The 23604-nt window shown below is 41.0% G+C and overlaps 1 protein-coding gene across 3 annotated transcripts in view; it reads right to left on the bottom strand.

Annotated features, from left to right (window-relative positions):
* Nucleotides 1-23604, bottom strand: part of mcamb (melanoma cell adhesion molecule b) — a 46351-nt gene that overhangs the window by 8445 nt on the left and 14302 nt on the right. For all 3 annotated transcript variants that reach the window (XM_061682066.1, XM_061682067.1, XM_061682069.1), the window contains exons 2-12: nt 9403-9527; nt 9082-9313; nt 8757-8827; nt 8597-8684; nt 8049-8228; nt 7334-7464; nt 7101-7236; nt 6908-7020; nt 4157-4298; nt 3308-3435; nt 1789-1930 (exon numbers count right to left, since the gene is read on the bottom strand). In XM_061682066.1, the coding sequence (XP_061538050.1) occupies nt 1789-1930; nt 3308-3435; nt 4157-4298; nt 6908-7020; nt 7101-7236; nt 7334-7464; nt 8049-8228; nt 8597-8684; nt 8757-8827; nt 9082-9313; nt 9403-9527 (1488 nt within the window). The remainder of the gene's footprint in view (nt 1-1788; nt 1931-3307; nt 3436-4156; nt 4299-6907; nt 7021-7100; nt 7237-7333; nt 7465-8048; nt 8229-8596; nt 8685-8756; nt 8828-9081; nt 9314-9402; nt 9528-23604) is intronic.

Here is a 23604-nt window from a genome sequence, read left to right as displayed (position 1 = left end):
AGCTTTTCATACCCGCTAGATGGCGTCATACGTTTATAAAATGGGAACCTTTTTTTTCATTTTACCCTATACATAATGCGCACGATTGACTTTTGACAATTTTTGGGCGGGGGATGCGCATTATACACGAGAAATTACCGTACTACACTTGTCAGAGCGTTGCCGTCACCATCGACTGGGCGAGATCGAGGCACCTTGTTCATGCTGGCCTCTGCCAGCAAACGCAGACCCACGGGCCGGGATCGGTTGTCATGGACCTCTGCTTCGCGAAGCCAGCATATTGTAACAGTATCAATCTTTAGTGGTGTCCTAGCAAGTCGAAAGCCATGGGTGAATGAACATCACACGGAGAGGGAATGACGCTTCTAACTCCTGTTAAAACTCCATTAGTCCCAAAAATGAAATGATAAAATAGGTCCACTCTATATCACAGCAAAAATAAATCATCTTACATACTTCGCTCTACATTTCAATTAAAAACATATCACAGAGTCCTCAGAAAAATAAATAATTTTACAATATCACTCAGCGCAGGAAAATAAACTATGTAAGAGTCCCATGATTTTAATTATTGTTACTTGTCTGTTTCTGAACCTGCGTTGCCTTTAATCGTGTTCCTGTCTTTCTGAATTTTTGAAAATAATAAATAACAAATAAATCACTGTTAGTAGGCAGTAATTTTTAATCGCAGCAATTTCTAATGTTATAACTACAAAGATTTAACTATAAATTCAGTTACATTTGTGAACAGACAATTTCTCAATGGACAGTTTTGCTATTGTGAGCATAGCATTGCTGCAGCAATAATAGCGTTTTGTAGGTACTGTATACAAATGTAAACGGATGGACAGGATAGAAGTGCACAACAATATGATTTTCTCAAAAATCTGTGGGGAAACGCAAAGAAACTACTAAAGCCTATTGTGAAGGACTCAGTGAGCAAGAAAAAGAGAGGTTTTTCATTATTTCTGGTTCCACCTCTTCATCGCACCTGTACCATCAACCTTCCTGCAATACTGTGTGAGCTTTCCCACAATACCGCAATAATTATCGTACCGTGAGATTAATACCGTGATAAAACCGAACCGTGAGATATAGCAGACAGTGCACTTGACCGAACAGAGCATGCGTAAATTTTTAAAAGTTAACTTCGAACCCTGTAAATCATACCGTAATTGGAGTGAATCATATAGTGTCAGATTTTAATTCGATTGAATTGCATTGTATTGCATTGTAATTTGATGCAATCATATTGTATCTCATCATAATTGTAGTGAATCTATCATATTGCATTGTAATTGGAATTAATTATCTTGTATCATATAACAATAGAAATAAATTATTTTATTGCATCGTAATCACAGTGAATCGTATCATATTGGATCATAAATCGAGTGAATCAAATTGCATCATATTGTAATTGAAGTTAATTGTACTGTATTACTGCATGTCTTGCTGCATTCGCAATGAATTGCATTGTATCGTATCGTAATTTAATAAAAAATTGTGTCGTATCATAATTGGAGTAAATTGTATTCTATTGTAGATTGAGTTGGATTGTATCGTATCAAATTTTAATTGTGAACAGTATCGTATAGCATTGTATTTGTAATTAACCTGCCTGTATCGTGTCGCATTTATTGTGTATTATCCAATCGTAATCAATTAGAAGGAATTGTATTGCGTCACATCAGAGTTGCACCATATCGTGAACGTATGACATCAGCCTCAGTGTTGGGGAGATGTTCGCCCCTAGTGCAGAAACACAAAACCCAAGCAAGAACTCACTGGCTTTAATGTTGAAGGTCACGGCGTCAGCACCGTACACGTTGGAGGCGTTGCAGAAGGCAGTGAGGTCGGAGGTTACATCCACGCTCATCACACTGTGGACGCTGTCTTCCGTCTCGGTTTGGGACGTGGTCTCCAGGACCTGCAGTGATACAGGAATCAATAATCAATTAGTCAGTCATCCAAGATATTCACTACATTTGTATTTTTTTCTATTCATCAGTGGATTATTCCAGAATTGGAGTACAATTTATGCATCAACATTTTTGAAGAACGGACCATTTATGTCATTATATTTTATGTTTTAAAGAAAAACAGGTTGCAGGTATACGATCATATAATTTGATTCGTCCACCTCAACCATGAACAGTACGTTTTTTATGAGGTACTTTATTTGTTATATCATATACAGTATTTACCATATGACCATGTGAAGCAAGATTTTATTTTGTATGAAAAGCACTTTATCAATAAGGTTTGATTGATTTATTAATTGTTATTCAGCTGCATTTGGTCCAACCCTGTTATAGATACTCAGTAACCTGAAAAACATACATTTAGAAAATGCTGAATAAATCCTTTATAATGAAATAAAGTTACATTTTACTTGAATACTGATTTTATTTCAGTATTTCTCTAAATATAGTAACATGGTTGCAATTGTCAGGGTTGCAAATAAATGCTCATTTAAGAGGTTTTTTTGTTGTTGTTTTTGTTTGTTTGTTTTTTTGCTGAAGGGGAGATGCTAGCTGTATTCGCTGTTATGCAAACCGGTAAAAAAAAAAAAAAAACTTAAAATAATAACAAAATAAAACCTTTGCTTTTAACATGTCTTTTCTGATAACATAAAAGGATTGTAAAAGGGTTGCATTGGTTTGAGGGACGCACTCAATTACAGCTAAGAACATGGGAAAAAAAGAATAAACAGGACTAACCTCCCCATGTTAAGCGTAATTAGCTTGATGATGTCATTTCTGCTGAGTCATCTAGCTCACCTTTTTTCTCTTCCTCTCGATGGCTAAAAAGGTTTTAGTAACTAACAGGTTTGCGTGTATGTCGCGAGATACAACTTCAGAGTATAATTACTAATATTGAAATTATATTTGTAATAATAAGTTTTAACTGTTTTAACATTTACAAGTAAATCGTCACCAAATCGTACCTAATAACAACATTTAAAACTCATTTTATCTGATGTATTTTATACGTAAGTTGTTCATCAAGAGGGAGGAGACAAGAGAAAAAAGGCTTTTTAGGGGACGCTCTAGAGCAATTTGTTATTTTAAATAATATTTAAGAATCAGTTTTACTACAGTAACAATTACATTTCATCTCAGGACAACTGTAATTTACACCAAACGTTAATGTTTCTGTATTTTGTTCATGCATTATTGGACATTATATGGAGGGGACAGAAATGTTTCTTCCGATTATGGAATGACTTCTATGCTGATTAGTTAGGGGAAATCGAATCACTCATAGTAGATAGGGTGTGCAGGAAATTAACAGTCAGTGGTACCTTTCCATCAGCGGTGGTCCAAATAACGCTGGGAGTTGGGAAGCCTCGCACATAACAGGTCAGGTCCACTGTGTCCGCCAAACTCGCCTTGATGTCTGTGTCTTCTGGTTTCATAATCTCTGGTGCACCTGAACAGCAAATAATAATAATACCATTGAAAAGTTACTTTCAGTCTAAGAGTACTATAAAACACACATAGTTATTCGAATACATTGTCATCAATTATTATGCATGTGGAAAGGCTAAACTTTAGTTTATTCAACCAAGGATTTTTTTAACACAATCAACATGTAGATTGAAGTAGTAATACTAAAAACTGAGGATGTTCAATACCACTTTTTTTTTTACGACCGACACCAGTACGGGTATTCACCCGAGTTCTCACCGATACCACTAGTATCATAACATTTATAACACAACAACAGAACAAAGGCCTTTCTTTCTTTCTTTCTTTCTTTCTTTCTTTCTTTCTTTCTTTCTTTCTTTCTTTCTTTCTTTCTTTCTTTTGGAAGCACATGATGATCAGTTCAGGGTGTACCGCCGCCTCTCGCCCGAAGATAGCTGGGATAGGCTCCAACACGCCCGCGACCCTAGCGAGGATAATCAGTACAGAAAATGGATGGATGGATGGATGGATGATGATTCCCAGATGTATCAAAGCACCAACTAATGGTGAGGAGGGCTAACTAAATATCAGATTTGTTTGCCTTAAGCATCGGTGGCTGGTATTGGCAGCCTTCACGAGTCCCCGATACCGATACCTGGTATCGGTACTCGCCCATCCCTGCTAAAAGCAACTGTAGACAAACCAATCAAAACTTCCTTGGCGGAGGTACTATGCAGACAGACCTTTTACATTGACTCGAAGGGTCTCCATCCTCTCCATGCCGTCAATTTCAGGAACAGTCACCACACACTTGTACGTCCCTGCTGTGTCAAAGGTGGCATCCTTCACTGTCAAAGTGTGGCCCACTGACACCTCTCGTCCATCCTAAAGGCATAGAAAATCAATTTAATACACTTCATCACCTATGCAATACCACTGGCTGGATAACATTATCATTCATAAACAATCCACTACGCATTGGGTTATTGGGCCACAGTTCGGTACATTTTCGGTACTTGTTTTGTGCACAAGGAGAACAACTTTTTTTCCCCGTTATCTCTTTATTGCGCTAGTAAGCAAACATGCATTTTGTAGAGTAATGAAGAAGCTAACTTATTTTAAGTTAACCGTTACTCAAAACCAAGATGGCGCCGACATGGGTGGACACTTCGGTAAGGCGCTCTCTAGTATTGACCATGTTTCTGTATTTTTCATTTGTCTTTGGATACATTCCGCGGCTTACTTACACTAGGAAATCTCCTCCGAACCTTCTTTCACTAACACCTCACGAGTGGAGCGGCTGCACTCTATGCGGCGAGAAGACGGCGCCGGAGTGCAGGTTAAGCTCAGAGAGTGGGGATTTCGAATGCCACTTCAGTCGATTCATCTCGCAAATCTACGCTCTCTACCCAACAAAATGGACAAGTTTCACCTCCTCACAAAGACCAGTGAAGACTTTCCAGGTTCTCCCGCCCTCTGCTTCACCGAGACTTGGCTTTGCGAACGCATCCCCGACTTCGCTATACTGCTGCCCGGGTTCCAACGACACCGAGCGGACTGCGACATGGAGCTATCGGGAAAAACAAAACGTTTTGGGATATGCTTCTTCATCAACAGGAAATGGTGTACAGAGGTCACGGAGCTCAGCACACACTGCAGCCCGGACTTGGAGTCGCTGTTTTTGAACTGCGAGTCGCTCTACTCACCGTGTGAGTTTGCGTCATTCATACTTGCCGGTGTTTACATTTCCCCCGTGCTAAGTGTATTCCGGTGTGTTTAATGATTTCAACTATCCATCTTCTTTTAGGTCTTCGCTGTGGTCGCTTTGTGTCCAGTGGTATCCAATCGATAGTTTCTGTGGTCCGCCTTTTGTCAGCTCTTCGGGCAACGTGGCCAGCCCATTTCCATTTAAGGCTTTTTATTTTTTGAATGACGTCGGTAACTCGCGTCTGCTCTCTTATCCGACTGCATCTTTTCTTGTCACGAATGCTTAGTTTCAACATTTGGCGTTCCGTGTTCCTTTGGGTTGCACGTAGTCTTTGTATAACTTTGGCATTCGTAGTCCAAGTTTCACTACCGTAAGTGAGGACTGGTAAAATACACTGATTGAAAATTTTTCTTTTCAAGCAAATGGGACGATTGTTCGTGAATATAACACTAAGCCTTCCGTAAGCCTGCCAGGCAAGCTTTCTGCGGCTCTTATTAATTAAGGATCTTATTAAGTTCGTTCCCTCCTGCATTAGGCATTTCAATAGAAATTTCATCCGGACCACAAGCGTTTCCGGCCTAAGGTGAACTAATCGCATTTTCAACCTCTTCATTCAGGATACATGGAATTGGATCTGCTCCGAGCTTTCCAGTAATCATTCGGTGAGGGTCACTGTATAGGTTTGTACAAAATTCTTTAACTCGTACGATTTCTTGACGGCTGTGACATATCGTTCCATCTTCAATTTTCAAACCAAAAATTATTGTCTCGTGGTTAATGAATGCACATTTTACTTTTTTTTATTCAACGTCCAGCGTTTGTAAGTTCTCAATTCGTCTCGGATCTTTTTCTGAATCGTCTTGCATAATTCAACATAAATATACATATATATATAATTTTTTCATGGAAAAGGATGACATGCTGTGAGACCCCTAACGAGACAAGCCAAAACGAAAAAAAGAATAAGAAGAAGAAAAAAAGAAGAATATATATATATATATATATATATATATGTAAATAAATAAAATAAATAAATAAATGTAAATGCAATTATTTGAACATTTTCGCAATTAGATTTTCGCGGTCTCTATCCGTGAATAGCGGGGGTCCACTGTAGTATAAAATATTTATAATAAATTAAAAATACACCAAAAAATTGTTTTAATATTTGTGAAACAGTTCGGTTAAGCATGGGTCAATTGGTCATGCCTGCACCACACTCCGCAGGCATGACCAATCGACCCACAATTATTCTGTTACCCTTCGAGTGATAATGGAAAATGAGCATATCACACATTTTCGATCACAGAAAACGAGTGCAAATGTTCAGCGAAAAAATGCTCCCATTGTACAGGTTATTTCCTTGTGTTTGGCATGGTGGCATGGTAATTGTGTTCAAAAGCATCCTCAACTGACATTTGTTGTTTCGCTGGTGTTAACGTTTCGCTCAACAGTCGTGTGTCCAGTAAGTGTTACATCAGGATACGAAGACAGGAGAAACTTGGCCATATTGCTTGTGCTTCCTTTAACGTGCAGGACACGTTTCAAGCAGTGTTTGCAAGACAGTAAATTGTCTCAACGGTTTTCACTCCTTTGTTGTTGTATTCAGCGATGAAACCAAAATTAATCAGCACTGGAGATTTGAATGAAGCCAGCGCTTCTTCAACATGTCTCTCGACTCTTCCGCTCGTACTAGTGGACATGTTTGCGTTTTACCACGTCCATGAACAACAGTGATTGGATATTCCCTCTCCGGGGAGGGACAAAACATTTTTGCGTGCGTGACCTTGAACCAGGCTGTGTGCGTCTGAAGAGAAGACAGAGCGTTGCAGGTGGCAGTCAACTCTTCGCCTTGAGCCATCTCCATGTCGACGGGCAGCACCACGGCCGGGTCGAGGTCTGCGCACACGGCAGGCAGAGGGGCAAACGTTCAAGAGTGGTAAAGAAAACCTTGTTGACATGATGTGCAAGATACGTACAGTTAACAAACACAGTGGTGTTCCCTGAGAGCTCCTCGTAGGTTTCCATGTCCGTTGAGATACACTCATAATCGCCGCTCTGAAGACGGGTCACGTTTTCCAGCACAAGCATGTTAGAGTCCAGCCCATATTCATTCTAAAAAAAAAAAAAAACGAAAGTCATGTAAATGATAGTGTATCTGCTGGACAACTTAGTAACTAACGGTAGGTATGTAAGTAAAAGACTCGCTTACTTCTCCGTGCCTGATGACATAGACTGAGGATGGCGTGTTACCGTTGCCATAGCAATGAAACATAATCGTATCGCCCTCTTTAATTTTGCCTTTCGGTGACTCCACCCACACGTGGACAGCAGTGGACGGGTCTGAAATACAATACGGAGAAGGGTTCCGAGGTGAAGTCTCAGTATCTGAGACCTACGGTAAAAAAAAAAATATAATAAATAATAAAAATATCGGATTTAAACAAACAAAATGTACTGTCGACGCAGGGTCTGAATCTATCATTTCAATCCGGGGTTTACTTTGAATCTGATCCAGGTTAGCAGGAGATATGGATAGACAGACCCTAACTCACTACTTACAAAACGTTTGGTATGTTCAGCAGTCCTCTTCATCACGCTCTTGACATTTTGACATTGTGAGACTAAGACAACAATTGTCAACACTATTGTGAGGCGTCAAACAGGATATTCACAGAGGGAGGTGGCCAATGAGTTTACAGTGTAACAGAGTGTCATCAACAGGATGCAAAAAAAGATACGGAGAGACATCCAGAAGTGGACACTGTACTCACTATGTCACCGTGCTGCCTAACCCTTTTCACATTGCCTGAAAAATGCATTTTCCACCTTTTCTTTCTTGGCCACTGTTCTGTTTAAATGGCATTGTGCGTCATGACTTCAGATTGCTCTTGTTTCTGCGTGTTGCCGTGGTGTGTGAGGCTCACAGTATACGGTGATATTAATGGGGTTGGTCTCAGTCATTCTGGTTCCTCCAGGAACGAGGTAGGTGACCTCGCAGTAGAACTGAGTGTCTTTGTCCTCCTTCATCACCTTCAAGCTCAGCTCGCTCCTGACGGAGAACAGACCGCTGGACTCCATGGTGATGCTGTGCACAATCTTCACCACTGCAACACAGACAGAGAACGAAACCAGGTTGGACAGGGGCTTCACACTGGCGTGGCCGCTTTGGAGCGCCTCATTGTTGTGCCATGAAACACCCCTGTGACGAGGGGGTGGGATAGCCACCGAAGGCTTTAAGAGCGGAGCATGGTTTCAGCCCATTCAGCAAACATTTCCAGTGTTTGAGAAAGGAGAGAGCAATTGGATTTTTCATGATTTGGAAATTCTCATTTTATATTCTTGGCAATTTTTTAAATCATTCAAATCTGGGTGGGTTGTTATGCACATGCACTCTTCTCTGGGGTGCATCAAATTTACAAGACGTTTATTTTCACTTTACATGGAATTTAATCACAGTCATCACTTGTCTCACCATCACTAGGTCCTCCTAATGGCATGTTGTTTTGGTACCAGGTAATGTTTGGCTTGGGGAAGCCATTTTTGACCTCGCACAAGCCAATCTGGAAAACAGTACAAAGAAACTCAATTATGATGATGTCATCATTTAGTGTACGCGGAGGCTGTTTGCGTACCTTGGACAGTGTGTCTTTGTTGACGTAGATCCCAGTCTGAACGACTTCTATGGTAGGGAAGTCTGGTCTTTCTGTGCAACATTGAACAACTGAATCAAAAACTGAAAAACCGTACTTACCCATAACTGGAAAATAATCTCAATTCAAAACAGTTCAAATCACATTTCCTCTTCTTTTATCTGTTTGAGTTTCCGGCCATTTTGTTTCTGGTCAGAGATTTCCGCCAATGTTCAGGTATCGCATTCATAATACAGGATGACGCACCAGAGCAAGAACCCATGATTCATCAATGCTTTCCCAAAGACTCCCCATTTTTTTGGCTTACCGAACACCAGTAGATTGGTGCGTCCCTCGGAGACGCCATCCGTCAGACTCTTGACAAGACAGATGAACTCCAGCTGGTCTTTCAGCTGCACGTCCGTGATGGTCAGGACCACCTCTCTGGTGGCCGCTGTGACGTTGACAGTGATGCGGTCTGTGAACTGCGTTCCGCGGTCCACCTCTTGCGTGGTGGCGTCTTGATAGTAGATCTTCTGCTTCTCTCCCGTCCTCGACACCTGGAGATGGGAATCGGCACGGATCGCGCACATGTTATTGCGCAATTATTGGGTATGTTTGACCTAATGTGTGAGGTCAGGAAACTCACATAGAACCACTGGATGGTCAATGCCCCAATGCCATCATCTGAGGTGTACATGCAGGTGATCTGAGCTGTCTCTCCCTTGAAAACCTCCACCCTGTCCTCCATGTTCAGCTCCACCACCGCCCATGCTGACAGATAAAGAACAGAAGAAGCCTTTGTTATGAATATATGCTGTTGAGTATTGTTATATTGTAAGTCTACTTACTGCTAAAACGCAAAAACTCAGCCAAATGACAGCTCGTATCTCGAAAATCCCAATTGGGTCACTTGTATCTTGCGGCACCAATGATTTTTTTTTTTTTCAACTTTATGTATTTTTATAAAACATAGTTTGGGGCAGTTTTCTAACATTCGACTTGGAAATTTAGTTTGTTGCAATTACAAGTTACCCTATTAAAAAAGTAATAATACCTATTTCAATTACTTTCTCAAAGTGATATAACTGCTATAATCATGTAATATGACATTTCATTACATTTGAATTACTTTTTAAGTTTTGAATGAATGCATCAACAGGACCCTTGGATGTTTCCTAAAAAAAAAAAGTGGATAAATACCATAGATCATTATTTTGCAAGTAACTAAACATTTGTTCTTTACACTAATAATGAACTGATAACAAAATATGAAATGTAAATACATAACTTTTAAAAATGTGCTTGTTGCCTTATACCTTTATACAGTATGTACATATACATTTATATGTGAAGAGCATGTAGAAAACATGATACTATGTTGCTGACCTAATGACAAATTAGCACAATTTACAGTTCGACAATATCGCTTCATATGACGACCCAGGTTAGTGAACGTTCCATTAAAAAAAAACATCCCAAATTATACAGATGAAACTGTTCAAAAGCCTCTCTTCTATTATGTTCAAAAATCCAGCTACGAGTCTAACCTTTTCAAAATCTCAGACAAACTAATGCATTGCACCACAAGGTCGTATTTGGAAAATTTGTGTACGTCATGTTTGAGACTACAGCAGACTGGCACATGACCAGAGAGAGCCAATCACAAGCGTGGGCTTTAGGTGGAGGCAGTGTTATGAAAAAAAGTTTTTGCTGCTAGTTTTTAAATATGTACCAAATCAAGTTGTAATCATGGAAAATTCCAAAAGCAACTGTAATTTAATTACACATTTTCTCCTCGTGATGTATCGGATTACAATTAAGTAATTTTCTTACATGTAATGAATCACTCCCCAACACGCCGTACTATAAATGCATATGTGGATGTAAATAAAACAAAACCCAGCAAGAATAGGCAGAATGCAAAATTAGCAGCGATGATACGACGGAATTGTTAGTTCACGTGGGCGAAAAATGGTGAAACGACGCCACGTTGACGTAAACCCAAAGAAGAGACGCTATGACAAGGATGGGGCGCCCACTACCCACGTCCACATTAATGTGCCGCATTCCACTATGTCACTCCTGGCAGGAAGAAAGCCTCAATTTACAGGCGGCACAGTGCCCCCACTGTTCCCTCCCCAACTGGGGCAACTGGTTTTCCCCTTTTGAGCTCTCCTTAAGTGACGCATCCTTCAAATTGCAGCACAAACGCCATATTTCTCAACACGTAGAGATGCCGGTGGAGATCTAGACTGCAGACCACCAGACACACAGGTTAGCCGCACATTTTCCAGCTGTGTTTTTTCCTGTGGAAGGAGCAGTAGCCTACCAAACCTAGCAGCTGCCACTGGTTTTCCTTAACTCTGTATTTGTATTTTATACAGAGTGCAGGTTACCTTACTGTGTATCTCTTTAATTCTGTCCTGGAGGTCACTTTTTCTAAGCCTTTTTCTAAGATGGAATAAAATGGGGGGGAATTTAACATCTGAAGAATGATCAGTGGAAAGGGGATGCACCTGAGCTCAATTTTGAACTTCATAGCAAAGGCTATGAATACTATGAATACTGCAGTATGTACAAGGTGATTTCTTGGTCAACAACAACAAAATGATCGTGTTATCAATACAGGGCATTGTGTGTGGAATTATGAAGAAGGAAATGAATTCCATTGTGCAATCATGCTGTAATATAATAAAATGGGGGAAAGTGACGCAGTGTATTTTACCAAGCGGCACGGTGGCAGACTGGTTAGAGCGTCAGCCTCACGGTTCTGAGGACCTGGGTTCAACCCCCAGCCCCGCCTTTGTGGAGTTTGCATGTTCTCCCCGTGCCTGCGTGGGGTTTCTCCGGGCACTCCGGTTTCCTCCCACATCCCAAAAACATGCATGCATTGGAAATTGCCCGTAGGTGTGAATGTGAGTGCGAATGGTTGATTGTTTCTGTGTGCCCTGCGATTGGCTGGCAACCAGTTCGGGGTGTACCCCGCCTCCTGCCCGATGACAGCTGGGATAGGCTCCAGCACGCCCGCGACCCTAGTGAGGAGAAGCGGCAAAGAAAATGGATGGATGGATGGATTCTTTCATAAAGAAAAAAAATACAACTTTAAAATTGCAATAATGAAAAACTTTCTCGTAATATTAAGACTTTTTTTTCTCTGGTGTGTTTTTTTCTTTATGTACGTGTTGCCCTGATAGTCATTTGTAGCAAACATTTGGCTTGACTACAAACTTTAAAAAACCTGTCTAATTCTGGTCTTTGTTTCTGTATCTACAAGATTATTAACTTTTGTACTGAATCAGAAAAAGCTGACGTTTTATGGTATATACATTTTCCACTGGCATAGTAATTAGATTCCATTTGTTGTCATAAATATGGCTGTGGTTGCGGTAATAAATACCTTAATTTCATTCAATGTAACACAGAACTTCCAGTGCCCTTGATCTAGTCTTCTATTGACCTTTATCTCAAGGAATCCCTTCCTCTTTTGGTATTGGGCTCTAAGTGACCCTGAACGTAGTAAAATGCTCCCGTGCTCCCGTTTGGTCTCGTGTTTACATGTGAAGCCCGGACGGCCTCCGATGTGTTTGGTTATTTCTCGCTGTGAGCTTGGAGCAAGGTTTTAGTCCAAAGATTATCTGTCTAGAAAGCAACGAGAGGGACGCAGATCTTCATCAAGGCCAATGTAGTTCAAACAAACTCATTTTTCAGAATGACGTGCTCACAGGGATTGCTCAAGCAAAATATAACCTGTACAGAGGAAAAGTTAGAGACAGACTGTAGTTACTGAATTAAACGGGAAACATAAACTTAGAACAAAAGGTAAAGAAATTTGTGTTTGATAAATTATGTTTTTGTTCTAACAATCAAACAATCTTGGGCCTCGCAAAACACTGAGCGTCAAGCAATACAATATACAGCACATATACAAAACAATACACAGTATATATACCGTATATAAATATATATTGGGTTTTACAATAATACGTAACTATATTTATTATTTCATATGTACCTATAGCTAGAAAGGAAAGTGCAGAAAGTCTCTGTCGACGACATGCACAAGTGTAGTCAAAATCAAAATATTCTCACGCTCTCCTGATTCTCGCCAAGTTCCCCTCTTTGTGGCAATCGGCTTCTTCCTTGACCATCAAAACCATGTTTTTGTTGTTCACTAAAAAAAAACAATACAGTGCGGTATATTCTATGTGGAGACTCAAACCCCGATACGGTCGCAGTTTTTCCATTGCAGAGGGATCGGTAGATGTGCTCAATCGCTTGGTGTGCGGCGACAGTCATTTCTTTCGCGATGGTCAGTCGGTCAGTCGTCGCTCGGTGTGGATCACCGCTGGAAAGCTTGTTTATTACCCTTTTAAACGGCATCTGGCTGAGAAGCTTTGGCAAATTTTTCATGGCCGCAATCCATATCATCAGCTCTGCTGCTCATCCCGCAAATGCACCTTCCTTACAAATGTGGCATCATTTAAAAGGGAAATGCTGTAAGAGGCTTTCTAAAGAGGTATTACTTTTTGTGCCATGTTAAACAAACACTACTACAGTACACCTTTCCGCTTTTAGACTACCTCCATTATGGACTCCCCCTCCCCACCCCTCCACCTGCCCATCACTCTGCTGTGTGTTGCTGTTTCGGGCCTAATGGAGTTGGACGGGTAAGAGATCCAATTAGACTCTCCTAGGTAGACATTTCCTGCCCATTAGTGATGGAAAGACAATGCTGACTCACCCCCAGCAACCCTACACGTCCCTTTCCTCCACCTGATACAGCTCGCCACGAAAGGTTTATTCATGGGAGACTGTTACTTGTTGTCACTTGTACTTTTACGTGCATTGCATCGAGGGAGGAGAAGCTGGCACTACACGAGGCCGCAAATCGACTGGATTCAATGAGGAGAGAGCAGTTGATGATATTAGTCCTCAGGCAGTAAGACGGAAAAATATTGAGCTACTTGAGCGGATGTTCCTTTTCCTGCCAGCAAACTCATTTTCACACATTTTGGATCCAGAGACAACACTTTTAGTTGCTGAATCTGTGATTGACACAAAATGACCATAATTGGGCAGAATTTCAGCATTTCCCCCCACTTTCCATCAAAGTTAGCAAAGACCTGATTGTTGCATGTCTATCCTGATTCCTGAGTGATTATCCTGTGCTGGGGATTTTTTACAGTTTTGTGACTTTTTCATTCAGCTCTGATCCTCATAAACTAGAAGATGTAGACTTCCTGCCTCTCACAGATCAGTCTCGGTACTATGACAAACAGTAGGAACAGGTGTGCTGATGATGCAGTCAACATGGGACTGCACTTCATCTTAGAACACCTCGACAGTGCAGGGACCTACGCGAGGATCCTGTTCGTGGACTTGTTCAACACCATCATCCCTGAACTCCTTTCCTCCTGAAACTTCTACAGCTCAGCGTCTCGCCTGCCATCTGCCAGTGGATTTACAGCTTCCTGACGGGCAGGACACAGCAGGTGAGGCTGGGGGAGGCCACCTCATCCACACGCAGCATCAGCACTGGGGCACCCCAAGGTTGTGTCCTCTTCTCTCTCTACACGAACGCCTGCACCTCAACGCACGCGGCTGTCAAACTCCTGAAGTTTGCAGATGACACCACTGTCATCGGCTTCATCAAGGATGGTGACGAGTCTGCATATCGACAGGATGTGGAGCAGCTGGAGCTGTGGTGCGGCTGACACAACCTGCACCTGAACACGCTCAAGACTGTAGAGATGATCGTGGACTTCACAGCTGCCCCTCACGCTGTCCAGCTGCCTTGTGTCAACCGTCGAGACCTTCAAATTCCTGGGAATTACAGTTTCTCAGGACCTGAAGTGGATGATCAACATCAACTCCGTCCTCAAAAAGGCCCAGCAGAGGATGTACTTCCTGCAGCTTCTCAGGAAGCGCCGCCTGCCACAGGAGCTGCTGAGGCAGTTCTACACAGCGGTCATCGAATCAGTCCTGTGTTCTTCCATCACAGTCTAGTTTGGTGCTGCTACAAAAAAGGAAAAACTCTGACTGCAACAGGCAATCATAAATGCTGAAAAGATTGTCAATACCCCCCTACCCACTCTTGAGGACCTGCACGTTGCCAGAACTAAGAAAAGAGCGTGCAAAATGCTCTCGGATAACTAGCAACCCTTTATTGCTCAGTGACTGGATTTTTTTTGTCAATGTCCTTATGTCTCAAAAGTGTTCTCCATCAATTGACTGTCTGTTGTCATACTAGATCGGCTCCAACTACCAGAGACAAATTCCTTGCGTGTTTTTTTTGGACCTACTTGGAAAATAAAGATGATTCTGATTCTGATCTGGTTTTGGGGAGGAGATTTTCAAGTGAAGGTGGAGATATCGTTATGTGTGTGTGTTGTGATGCGTTGGTGATTTCAATTACACCACACACTCAAAGGCCCGCCGAACACCGATCGATGCAGCCGAATGCGAATGAACTGGAGAACCGTGAAAGAGATTAGTCTGGGACTCGCACCCGCAAATTTGGTGGTCGACCCTCGCACGCAGAACAACTTCATGCAACTGAAAAACTGGGACCGCCGTCTTATCAGGGAAGCAATGTTTTGAAGCGCCACTTGTAATCATTTTATTGAACTACAAACAACGTGGAGGGATTGTCAAAAAAGAAATTGATTTCCCTGGCTAGCCAATAAGACAAGAGAGGAAAAAGGTGAGAGGAAAGGAGAGAGTGTGGATACTTCAGAGACTGTTGGCAATGATCGCCCCATTAATTGATTCCACTCGTGCATTTCAGAGACACAGAATCTCCACACTTTATTTTTTAGCCGAAGGTACATATAAAATTGTAAATATGGTTAAGTATTATTATAAACGCAATACATTCACCATATTGGGATGGCTTAGACTTCGCTTCATATGCAGAAACGTCATTTCTGTTGTTCAAGATCATCTGATAAAACATGACATTTTTGATCGGTCGTTACATCTGCGACGTTGCAACACTGTCGCAGCAAAACTAGCTGCCGACAGTTGGCCACAAAGGTGGATCGAAGGCGACTGGAATCCTCCTCGGTTGTTGTGTCTTGGTGTTTCCCCTTCTCACCAGAATCTCACCAGAAAGCTACATTTTAATATGTGGGCTCTTTATTCAAGAATCGGCACAGTTTAGTATGATATGCATTTTATGGCTGGAACATTTTTAAGGGTCCCTAAAATATTCAACCCAAACAGTCCTGCATTTTCAGTACCCCTTCATCAGAGTGCAGTTTTGCAATGGCGCACACTTGATGATGATGATGATGATGATGATAGTGTGGCATTGAATAAAATTAATGAGATGAGGTTTACTTCGGAAGTATTCAAACCTGTGTTTCTTGTTTACAGGTTAACTCCCGTCACACTGGACCATGTTGTCCCCAATTATTTTATTTAACTGATGTGAAAAATGAATTACTGGAGTTTGCTGCATGTGTATAGGAAAGGATGAGTAAGAGGAACCTTCCCACAGTCAATGTTGGAGGACCCTCCAACATCCTGTCCACACAAACACAAGGTTGCAGTGTAAAGATTATTTGTTTGAAAAAAACCTTCAGCAAGGCCATTAAAATAGTAGAAAATGGGTTTAGTTATGCCAGGAATTCAAAATGAAGAAAATTCAAAAGGAACAAAATAAATGAAGAAACAAGGATGGTCTAATAATCTTTTTCCATGACTGTACCTTTTGGAATGATGGCTAAAAGATTCAACCTTGGTTTCATAGAACCGTAACAAAATCTCATGAACATGTGGGTAAATGTGTTATGGTCGGATGAAACTAAACTTAAACGTTTCTCCATAATTCCGGTTGAATACGATAAACCTCTTGGTTGTTCGATACAGTCGAGGTCTACCTGAAACTCAGCAAAAGAGCCATGTAACTTGGGCATTATAGTGTACAGTCTGCTTAGACCAGAACAGCATAGCATTCTTCAACATTTTCCATCCTTCGGGAATAAGTCAGGGTGAACTCCGAGAGGTCCGTTTGATTAGATGAGACGTGGCGTGTCTGTTTGGAGTTACGCTCCCTGAAGGCTTCCATGCACCAGTCAGCTGGAAAATCCTTCTCTCGCCGCTGGCAGCCCGCCCAAAACAAAGATGGCCGCCACTGACAGCCCTTCTGAACATTAGCTGGCATTCCAACACGGACTGTACTATAACTCTTTTATATACCCTTACAAACTGCACACCTACATATGCTGCACTGAAAACATATACAGTATTTTGTATCAAGATGTATTTATAATGGGTAAAAAAAAGAAAGAAAGAAGCCTTACATTTTTAGCACAGGTGCAGATACAAGAATTCATTTTCACGATTTAAATCATGACATATATCCCCTTCAAATTGTAATGGTAGCTCCCACCTGATTTTCATCCATCATTAGTCAGGAAACCGAACAATCAATATACAGTGGTGCCTTGACTTCAGAGTCTTATTTGTTTCCGTGACCATGCTTGTAAATTAAAAGCATTCTTATCTCAAACCATCTTTCCCTATAGAACTGAATGGAAATGCTATTAACCCATTCCAGTCCCGCAAAAAAAAAAAAAAAAAAACACCTGCAAAACTGTCTTGCGTGTTTGTTAATAAGAAAAATAGCACTGTACAGTATTATACTCCAAAAGACAAACAAACAAACAAACAAACAAATTAATTAATTAATTAAGACAACGTTTGTGCTTCATGCCTAAACTTAATGGGCACTGCGGGCCTGATTTTTGTCTGCCCCTTGTGCCCAATATAATATTACTACATTGATTAGATGATGACGCAGAAGACTGTCACAAGCTGCAGTAATATTAGTTTTTAACTGAGGATAACTATATACATGTGAGTATTGTTAATCAGCATGTGTTGCCACCGTTTGTGTTCAAATATAAGTTGCTAAAAGGTCTATAACCCCTGCAATATCAATGCTAGTTTATTAGCCCGCCTATGGCGTTTCCCATTTTGCGTGAGCATTAAGCGAATGGACTTTCAAAAGGCAATTTTAGGTTGAATCCACAATGTGTAATTGTCCTTCTTTTATGTTTACTTGGACAGTAAAATACAACTGGGAGAGGCAATAAAGGAAGTACTTGCCATCTTTTTTTTAAAGGATCGATCTGCCAAACTGCATTTTGTTGTAAAGTTCGCTGCCACCGTCTAAGTGCACGCATCTCAACTTTTTGCTCTCCAATCAAAACAAAAAATCCTTTGAGCGACGGCTTGTATCTTGTAAAACAATGCGTAAGTCGGTCACTCGTAAGTCGAGGTACTACTATATACTTGAGCACAGGGTGTGAAGGCCCGCTTGAAATTTCTTTGTTTCCTCTTGAATCTATTCTTAAGCCATTAAGAGAGCTTTGGCAAACTCAAAAGATTTTCCAGGCATGAACCTCAAACATTGGCTTAGGCGCAAAAATTCAGGGAGAGACATTTCTTTTCTGCAAGTGCACCTGACGACTGTTTTTGAGGAAATCCTGTAAATCGTATCGTGTCCAGTAAAGCTGTTTTACATACTGTGTGTATGTATTTTTTTCCCAAGGGAAGAGCCTTGTCTTGATAAGCAGGTAAATTGCAAAAATTACAACCCACTCCACGTGAATGAATTTCATGGTGTGTTAATGCAATCTGTTTATTCAACCAGGGTGTTTAATCAAAGACGCTATATTAATATTTACATGCCATTACGGCATTGTCTATTTTTTCCCTAAACTAAGACATCAAGTAATATGACGCGTGTGTTGTTGTGAACACAGAAGGTGATCGCACCGTTACTGATTACATTGGACTACACCCAAGGGAGTCTAATTATCTTCCAAATAACCACAGGATCTTGTTCCAATCCACCATACGCGTCACTTGGCACCAGACACAGGTCACTGCGACATGTTTCCATTCCTGTCACATCTAAGAATAACAATGGCCTATCAAGCTTGTTTGCTTACATGATACAGCAGCATGACAGCGCGCTGACCCTACTCGCGCCAGGAATAGAAGCCCTCACATCGGGACATGAGACGGAGAAAAAGGAGCATGGGAAATCTTTGCCTCTGTGCACATGTAATGTAAGGAAGGTGAATCACCAGAATGTGGATGTTAACAGATGAACATTGAAAGACAAATATAGAAAAGAGGTTCTGATGTGTCAACGAGGAAGGTGTTGAGTTCATGGACCTTTATTACACGGATCCGTCAGCAGCCCACGTGCAGTATCTGGAGGAGGGAGGCCTGCATGCCAAAAGTCAAATTCAGCTCCCCCAATAAAGTCAATGCTCCACACGCCTTAAGTCTTACCAGAAGAGTGAAAATGGAAAACAACATATTCTAATAACCAAGTGCCCTCATATTTTTGTCTATATATTGTTATTTATGGTTGATTACTGGTTATATTGTATGATTATTGGTATGTGCATGGCGTCGTTCGGGTGATTTTGGCTTTGACTTGCAAATATTCAACATACAAGCAACGTATGGGCAGTGGAGTCAAATCAACTCACTTCACAACAAGCGTAGTTAGGCAGAACGAATAGCAACACAAACGGTGCATCATTGCGTAGACAGATAATTAGAGGAGCAGCGATGCACCGATTTATCAACAACTAATCGATTATCAAATTAATAATAATTTTTGTGAATCGACTATTCATTTTGAGACCTCGTTTAACTTAAAATTGTCCAAATCCTCAGAATTTCAGCCTCTCGACAGTAAATATTAATAATTATATTTATTACAACAATAAGGCCGACGTTGTGTTGTGGTGTTTGTGTTTGATCAAACGTGAAAACATCTTCTTTTACTTTGGAAAACACTTTTTTGCCCATTTTCTGACAGGCTACAGACCGAACCAGTAACTGAATAATAACCAATGTGTTTTTGAATAAAGGGATGGGATTTTGTTTTTAAATCAGATTTATTGATTAATTGAAAAGATTATTGGCAATTAATGGATCATTAAAATAATCATTAATTGCAGACCTACAGACAATCTAACAATACTTACAGGCATATGTTATTTTCTGTGGGAAATTACTCATATTATTACAGTTTACTGAGTCACTTACAGTAGTTGTGAAAGTCTTCTTTGTTTTTGTCTTCATGACTGTATTATACTGCCCCCTGGTGGCCAACTCACACACACCAGACGTAGTCGCAGTAAATTAATCATGCGGTGCAAACGGTCTTTATATTCTATTTAATTATGTTATTATGTTCAGAAAATAAATATCTAGTCTTATTTTCCCTATTAGCAAACCAGTTACCCAAAAAAAATGTTTTTTGGGGGTGCGGGGGGACAGTGACAGATTAACGGCATTTCCATTCATTTCAATGACTCCTATCTCAAGGCACCATGGTATTTACCATTAGGGAATTACACCCATTTTATGCAGAGAACAACAATTTCCAGGGGCTCAAAAGTCAACGTAAGCCAAACAACAAGACTCCCATAGAACGAAGCTTATTAATGTGTACGATACACTTAATATGCTGAACAATCCTAGACGAACGGTCAGACATTAACATGAAGTTGATGCTGAATATTTAAAAGCAATTAAAGGAAATCAAATTGAGCAACCTTCCTCCATCATGTTCAATTACTGGTAAGGCAACTTGACAACAACAGAAAACCAAAGTTACGTCCCTTGCTCCATTCCACGAAGATCTACTGCCACAACAGTAGCCCCCACTTAGTTTCGGTCCACCCCTCTTGGCGTAATGGCCCACAAGAATGTTATGGGAAAGTCTTGAAATCATAGACACTAAAGGCCTTGTCACACATTCATCAATCACATTAAAGCTTTGTGACGCACCCAGGGGCATTTAAAACACACACATACACACACACACACACACTAGAAGTAGAAATAAATGCTATAACATGTATTCCGGGCCAGTAGTTGGTGATTTTTTTTTCTAAAAGAAACATATCCCGAAGTCCTTCATTCTACCTTTGATGACCACAGAAACAACAAGTTTACATGCAGACATTTATTTATTTATTTTTTACTCCAGTTGAAGATTTCTGGTCAACTGTGTGCATGTGATGTGATCTGTTCCAATCTGGCTTTTACATGGGTCACTACATTTAATCGGAACAGTTGTTTTACAGGCGTGACACGCGCAGATCGATGTAAACGTCACCCGATTGATCAAGATGGAGGTCAGTTGTCTGTTTAACACAGTAGTTAGGATTGTTTTTATCCTTTTATAAAAGCAACAGCTTGATAAAAACAAGTTACAAGTAGCTAAAAACATCTCCATTGCTGATCAGCTGTGGTAGGAAGCTGCCATGTTTTCAAGTGCGTTAACGATGATGTCACCATGCATTTACATCAAGACAGACCATGCGCAGACAGACGCATGGTCTGTTTTCTATGGAGCATTTTCATTCAATTTGGGTTTGTAAACCGATTATAATCGGAATACAAGGCTCCGTGTAAACCCGGCTATTGGTGTTGTTTTCCAAAACCTCCATTTTGAGATGTGTTCTCCAATGTTTATGTTTTCAGGCTGTAAAATGCTGTCGTCACAGACAGTAAACAAACGCCCAAAGTACACGCAGTTGAAAGTGTCGCTCATTGGCAACTTGAGCGCACACATCAGATGCTTATGGTTTGGAGTGAGGTGGAGGATCTTCTATAAAATGCTCCTGACAACCAGGCTAGTTGTTGTTTGCAATCAGCAACTGTATGAAAGTGGAGAGCACTTGGGCTTTCACCACATTCACAAACAGCATCTGGTAACTGGAACCTGGCGGAGGAGACTGACTGGTCAGTACCATTTGCAGGAATACTTCAAAACTTCCTGTATGATGCATATTTTCCGCACGATTTAAAACAATTCTCGGGTGTCTTAATAACATACCGGTGACATGGTTTTGTCAAAAATAACCCAAGGAAAAGAATCTGCAAACACCAATATTTTATATGACAATAATACTTTTACGTGGCCCACGAAAGCTCGCCACAATTTTCCAAAACTAGCCCTAAAAATGATAATTACCAAATGCCGGGGTAATTATGTAATATGGTAGTGTGATTATTAGGGTTCCCACACAGAACAGGGCAGGCACTTGCCTGCAAACAAACACAGTGCAGCTAAGCCTTCGGCTCGCAGACATCATGGCTACTGGCTAGCCGTATGTTCAAAAAATGGTACAAACGAAACATCCAGCAGCATGTAAACAAACTCTCCCGGACTCTTGAGATGGAGTCAAATTACTACCAAATGCCAATATTAGACTATTCAAACTGTTACTGTTGCACTTGTTTACATCAGTCATTTCCTAAGAAGAAAACAAAGAATTTTTGTTGCACTTTCCTAAAAAGAAAATGCTTAAGCTGTTGCTGTGTGATTTTAAATGTCTTTAAATCTGCTTGTGTCTACTCAGAAGATGAACAGTTTGTTTTGCATTTGGTTCCCTTTCTGTACCCAATGTGAGCTGAAATGTAACCTCAACAACAAGGTATGTACCGATCTTGATTTTTGGCATACTGCTAGCACCTGGGGGAGGGAATTTAATATTTCTCAGCAAAAGATCTGCCTCAAAATGTTACAACTTCTTGTAAGTTGTAAAGCAAAGGTGCCCAGACTACTACCTTGTGAACAGCCATCCATTTTTTTTTTAGCATATACAGTGGAACATCGATTTAACGGACCCCAATTTAACGGAGTTTGGCTTTGACAGAACACAGTGTCCTGTTGGAACTCGAAATCACGAGGTAAGCTTGGATAAACCTTAATTTGAAAGCTTGTTTATATCCATCCATCCATCCATCCATTTTCTTTACCGCTTCTCCTCACGCGGGTCGCGGGCTGCTGGAGCCTATCCCAGCTATCTTCGGGCGGGAGGCGGGGTACACCCTGAACCGGCCGGTTTGGTTCCGAATGTGATTCTGCTGTTGCTCATTACGGGGGCATGATGTGTTCTAGTGGGTACAGGGCCCAAAATTTTTGCTCTATCACCCAGCTGTTTGTTAAAAACAAAACATACCGTATTTCCACGACCATAAGACGCACTTAAAAGTCTTACATTTTCTCCAAAATGGACGGGGCGAATTGCTTCGCCTATTTAGCTGCACTGAAGAATGTCGAAGTGGCCCTTGCATCCCTTTATTGTTCCATATACGGCCCTTGGAAGAAAAACTCTGGATACCCCTGATGTAAAGGTTCCAAACATTTAGGTCCTAATCAGGAGGAAAGAAATAAAGATTTGCATTACGTTGGTAGCGCAGTGGTCCACAGAGCTGACAATCAAATCCAACTATGACTGACTGGAGTCCGCTCAGATCCAACTTCCACATGGGCCTGAATAGGATAAGCGGTATGGAAAACAATGGCTGGATTACATTTGAAACTCTCATACCGCCATAAAGATTTATTATCAATGTGGCAGACCAAACCCAGGCATAAAACCCATGAATTAGACGTGACTAACGAGCAGGAAACAACAAGACTCAGTGTGGCGTTCAAGTGATCTTAATTTCCTTGTGTATGGACACAAAGTGATGGGCAGAAGCAGCTGTAGCACACAGACAGACACAAAGTGAACTTTCCCATGATTCCTCAGCAAAAATGGAATCAACTTGTCGCACCATCCTGGAAGAGACTTTCTTTACACACACACGCAGAGTTCTCCGGGATTCTGGAGACGAATGTCGTCAATATCCATTCAACGTAGCCGTCAGGATAAACCATTTCCGAGAGACTAAGAGGAACGAGGATGGAAAGAATGTAAATAGTGGCGACAATCGGAGCGGACCACACATCGGGAGAGAAAGGGAGGAGGGAAGTCCGTTCCTTCTCTGGTTTCCGCCGGAGGTTGGATTGTTG

This window comes from Phycodurus eques, chromosome 7 (assembly GCF_024500275.1).
Source record: "Phycodurus eques isolate BA_2022a chromosome 7, UOR_Pequ_1.1, whole genome shotgun sequence".
Lineage (NCBI taxonomy): Eukaryota > Metazoa > Chordata > Actinopteri > Syngnathiformes > Syngnathidae > Phycodurus > Phycodurus eques.
This window is presented reverse-complemented; position numbering and strand designations above follow the sequence as displayed.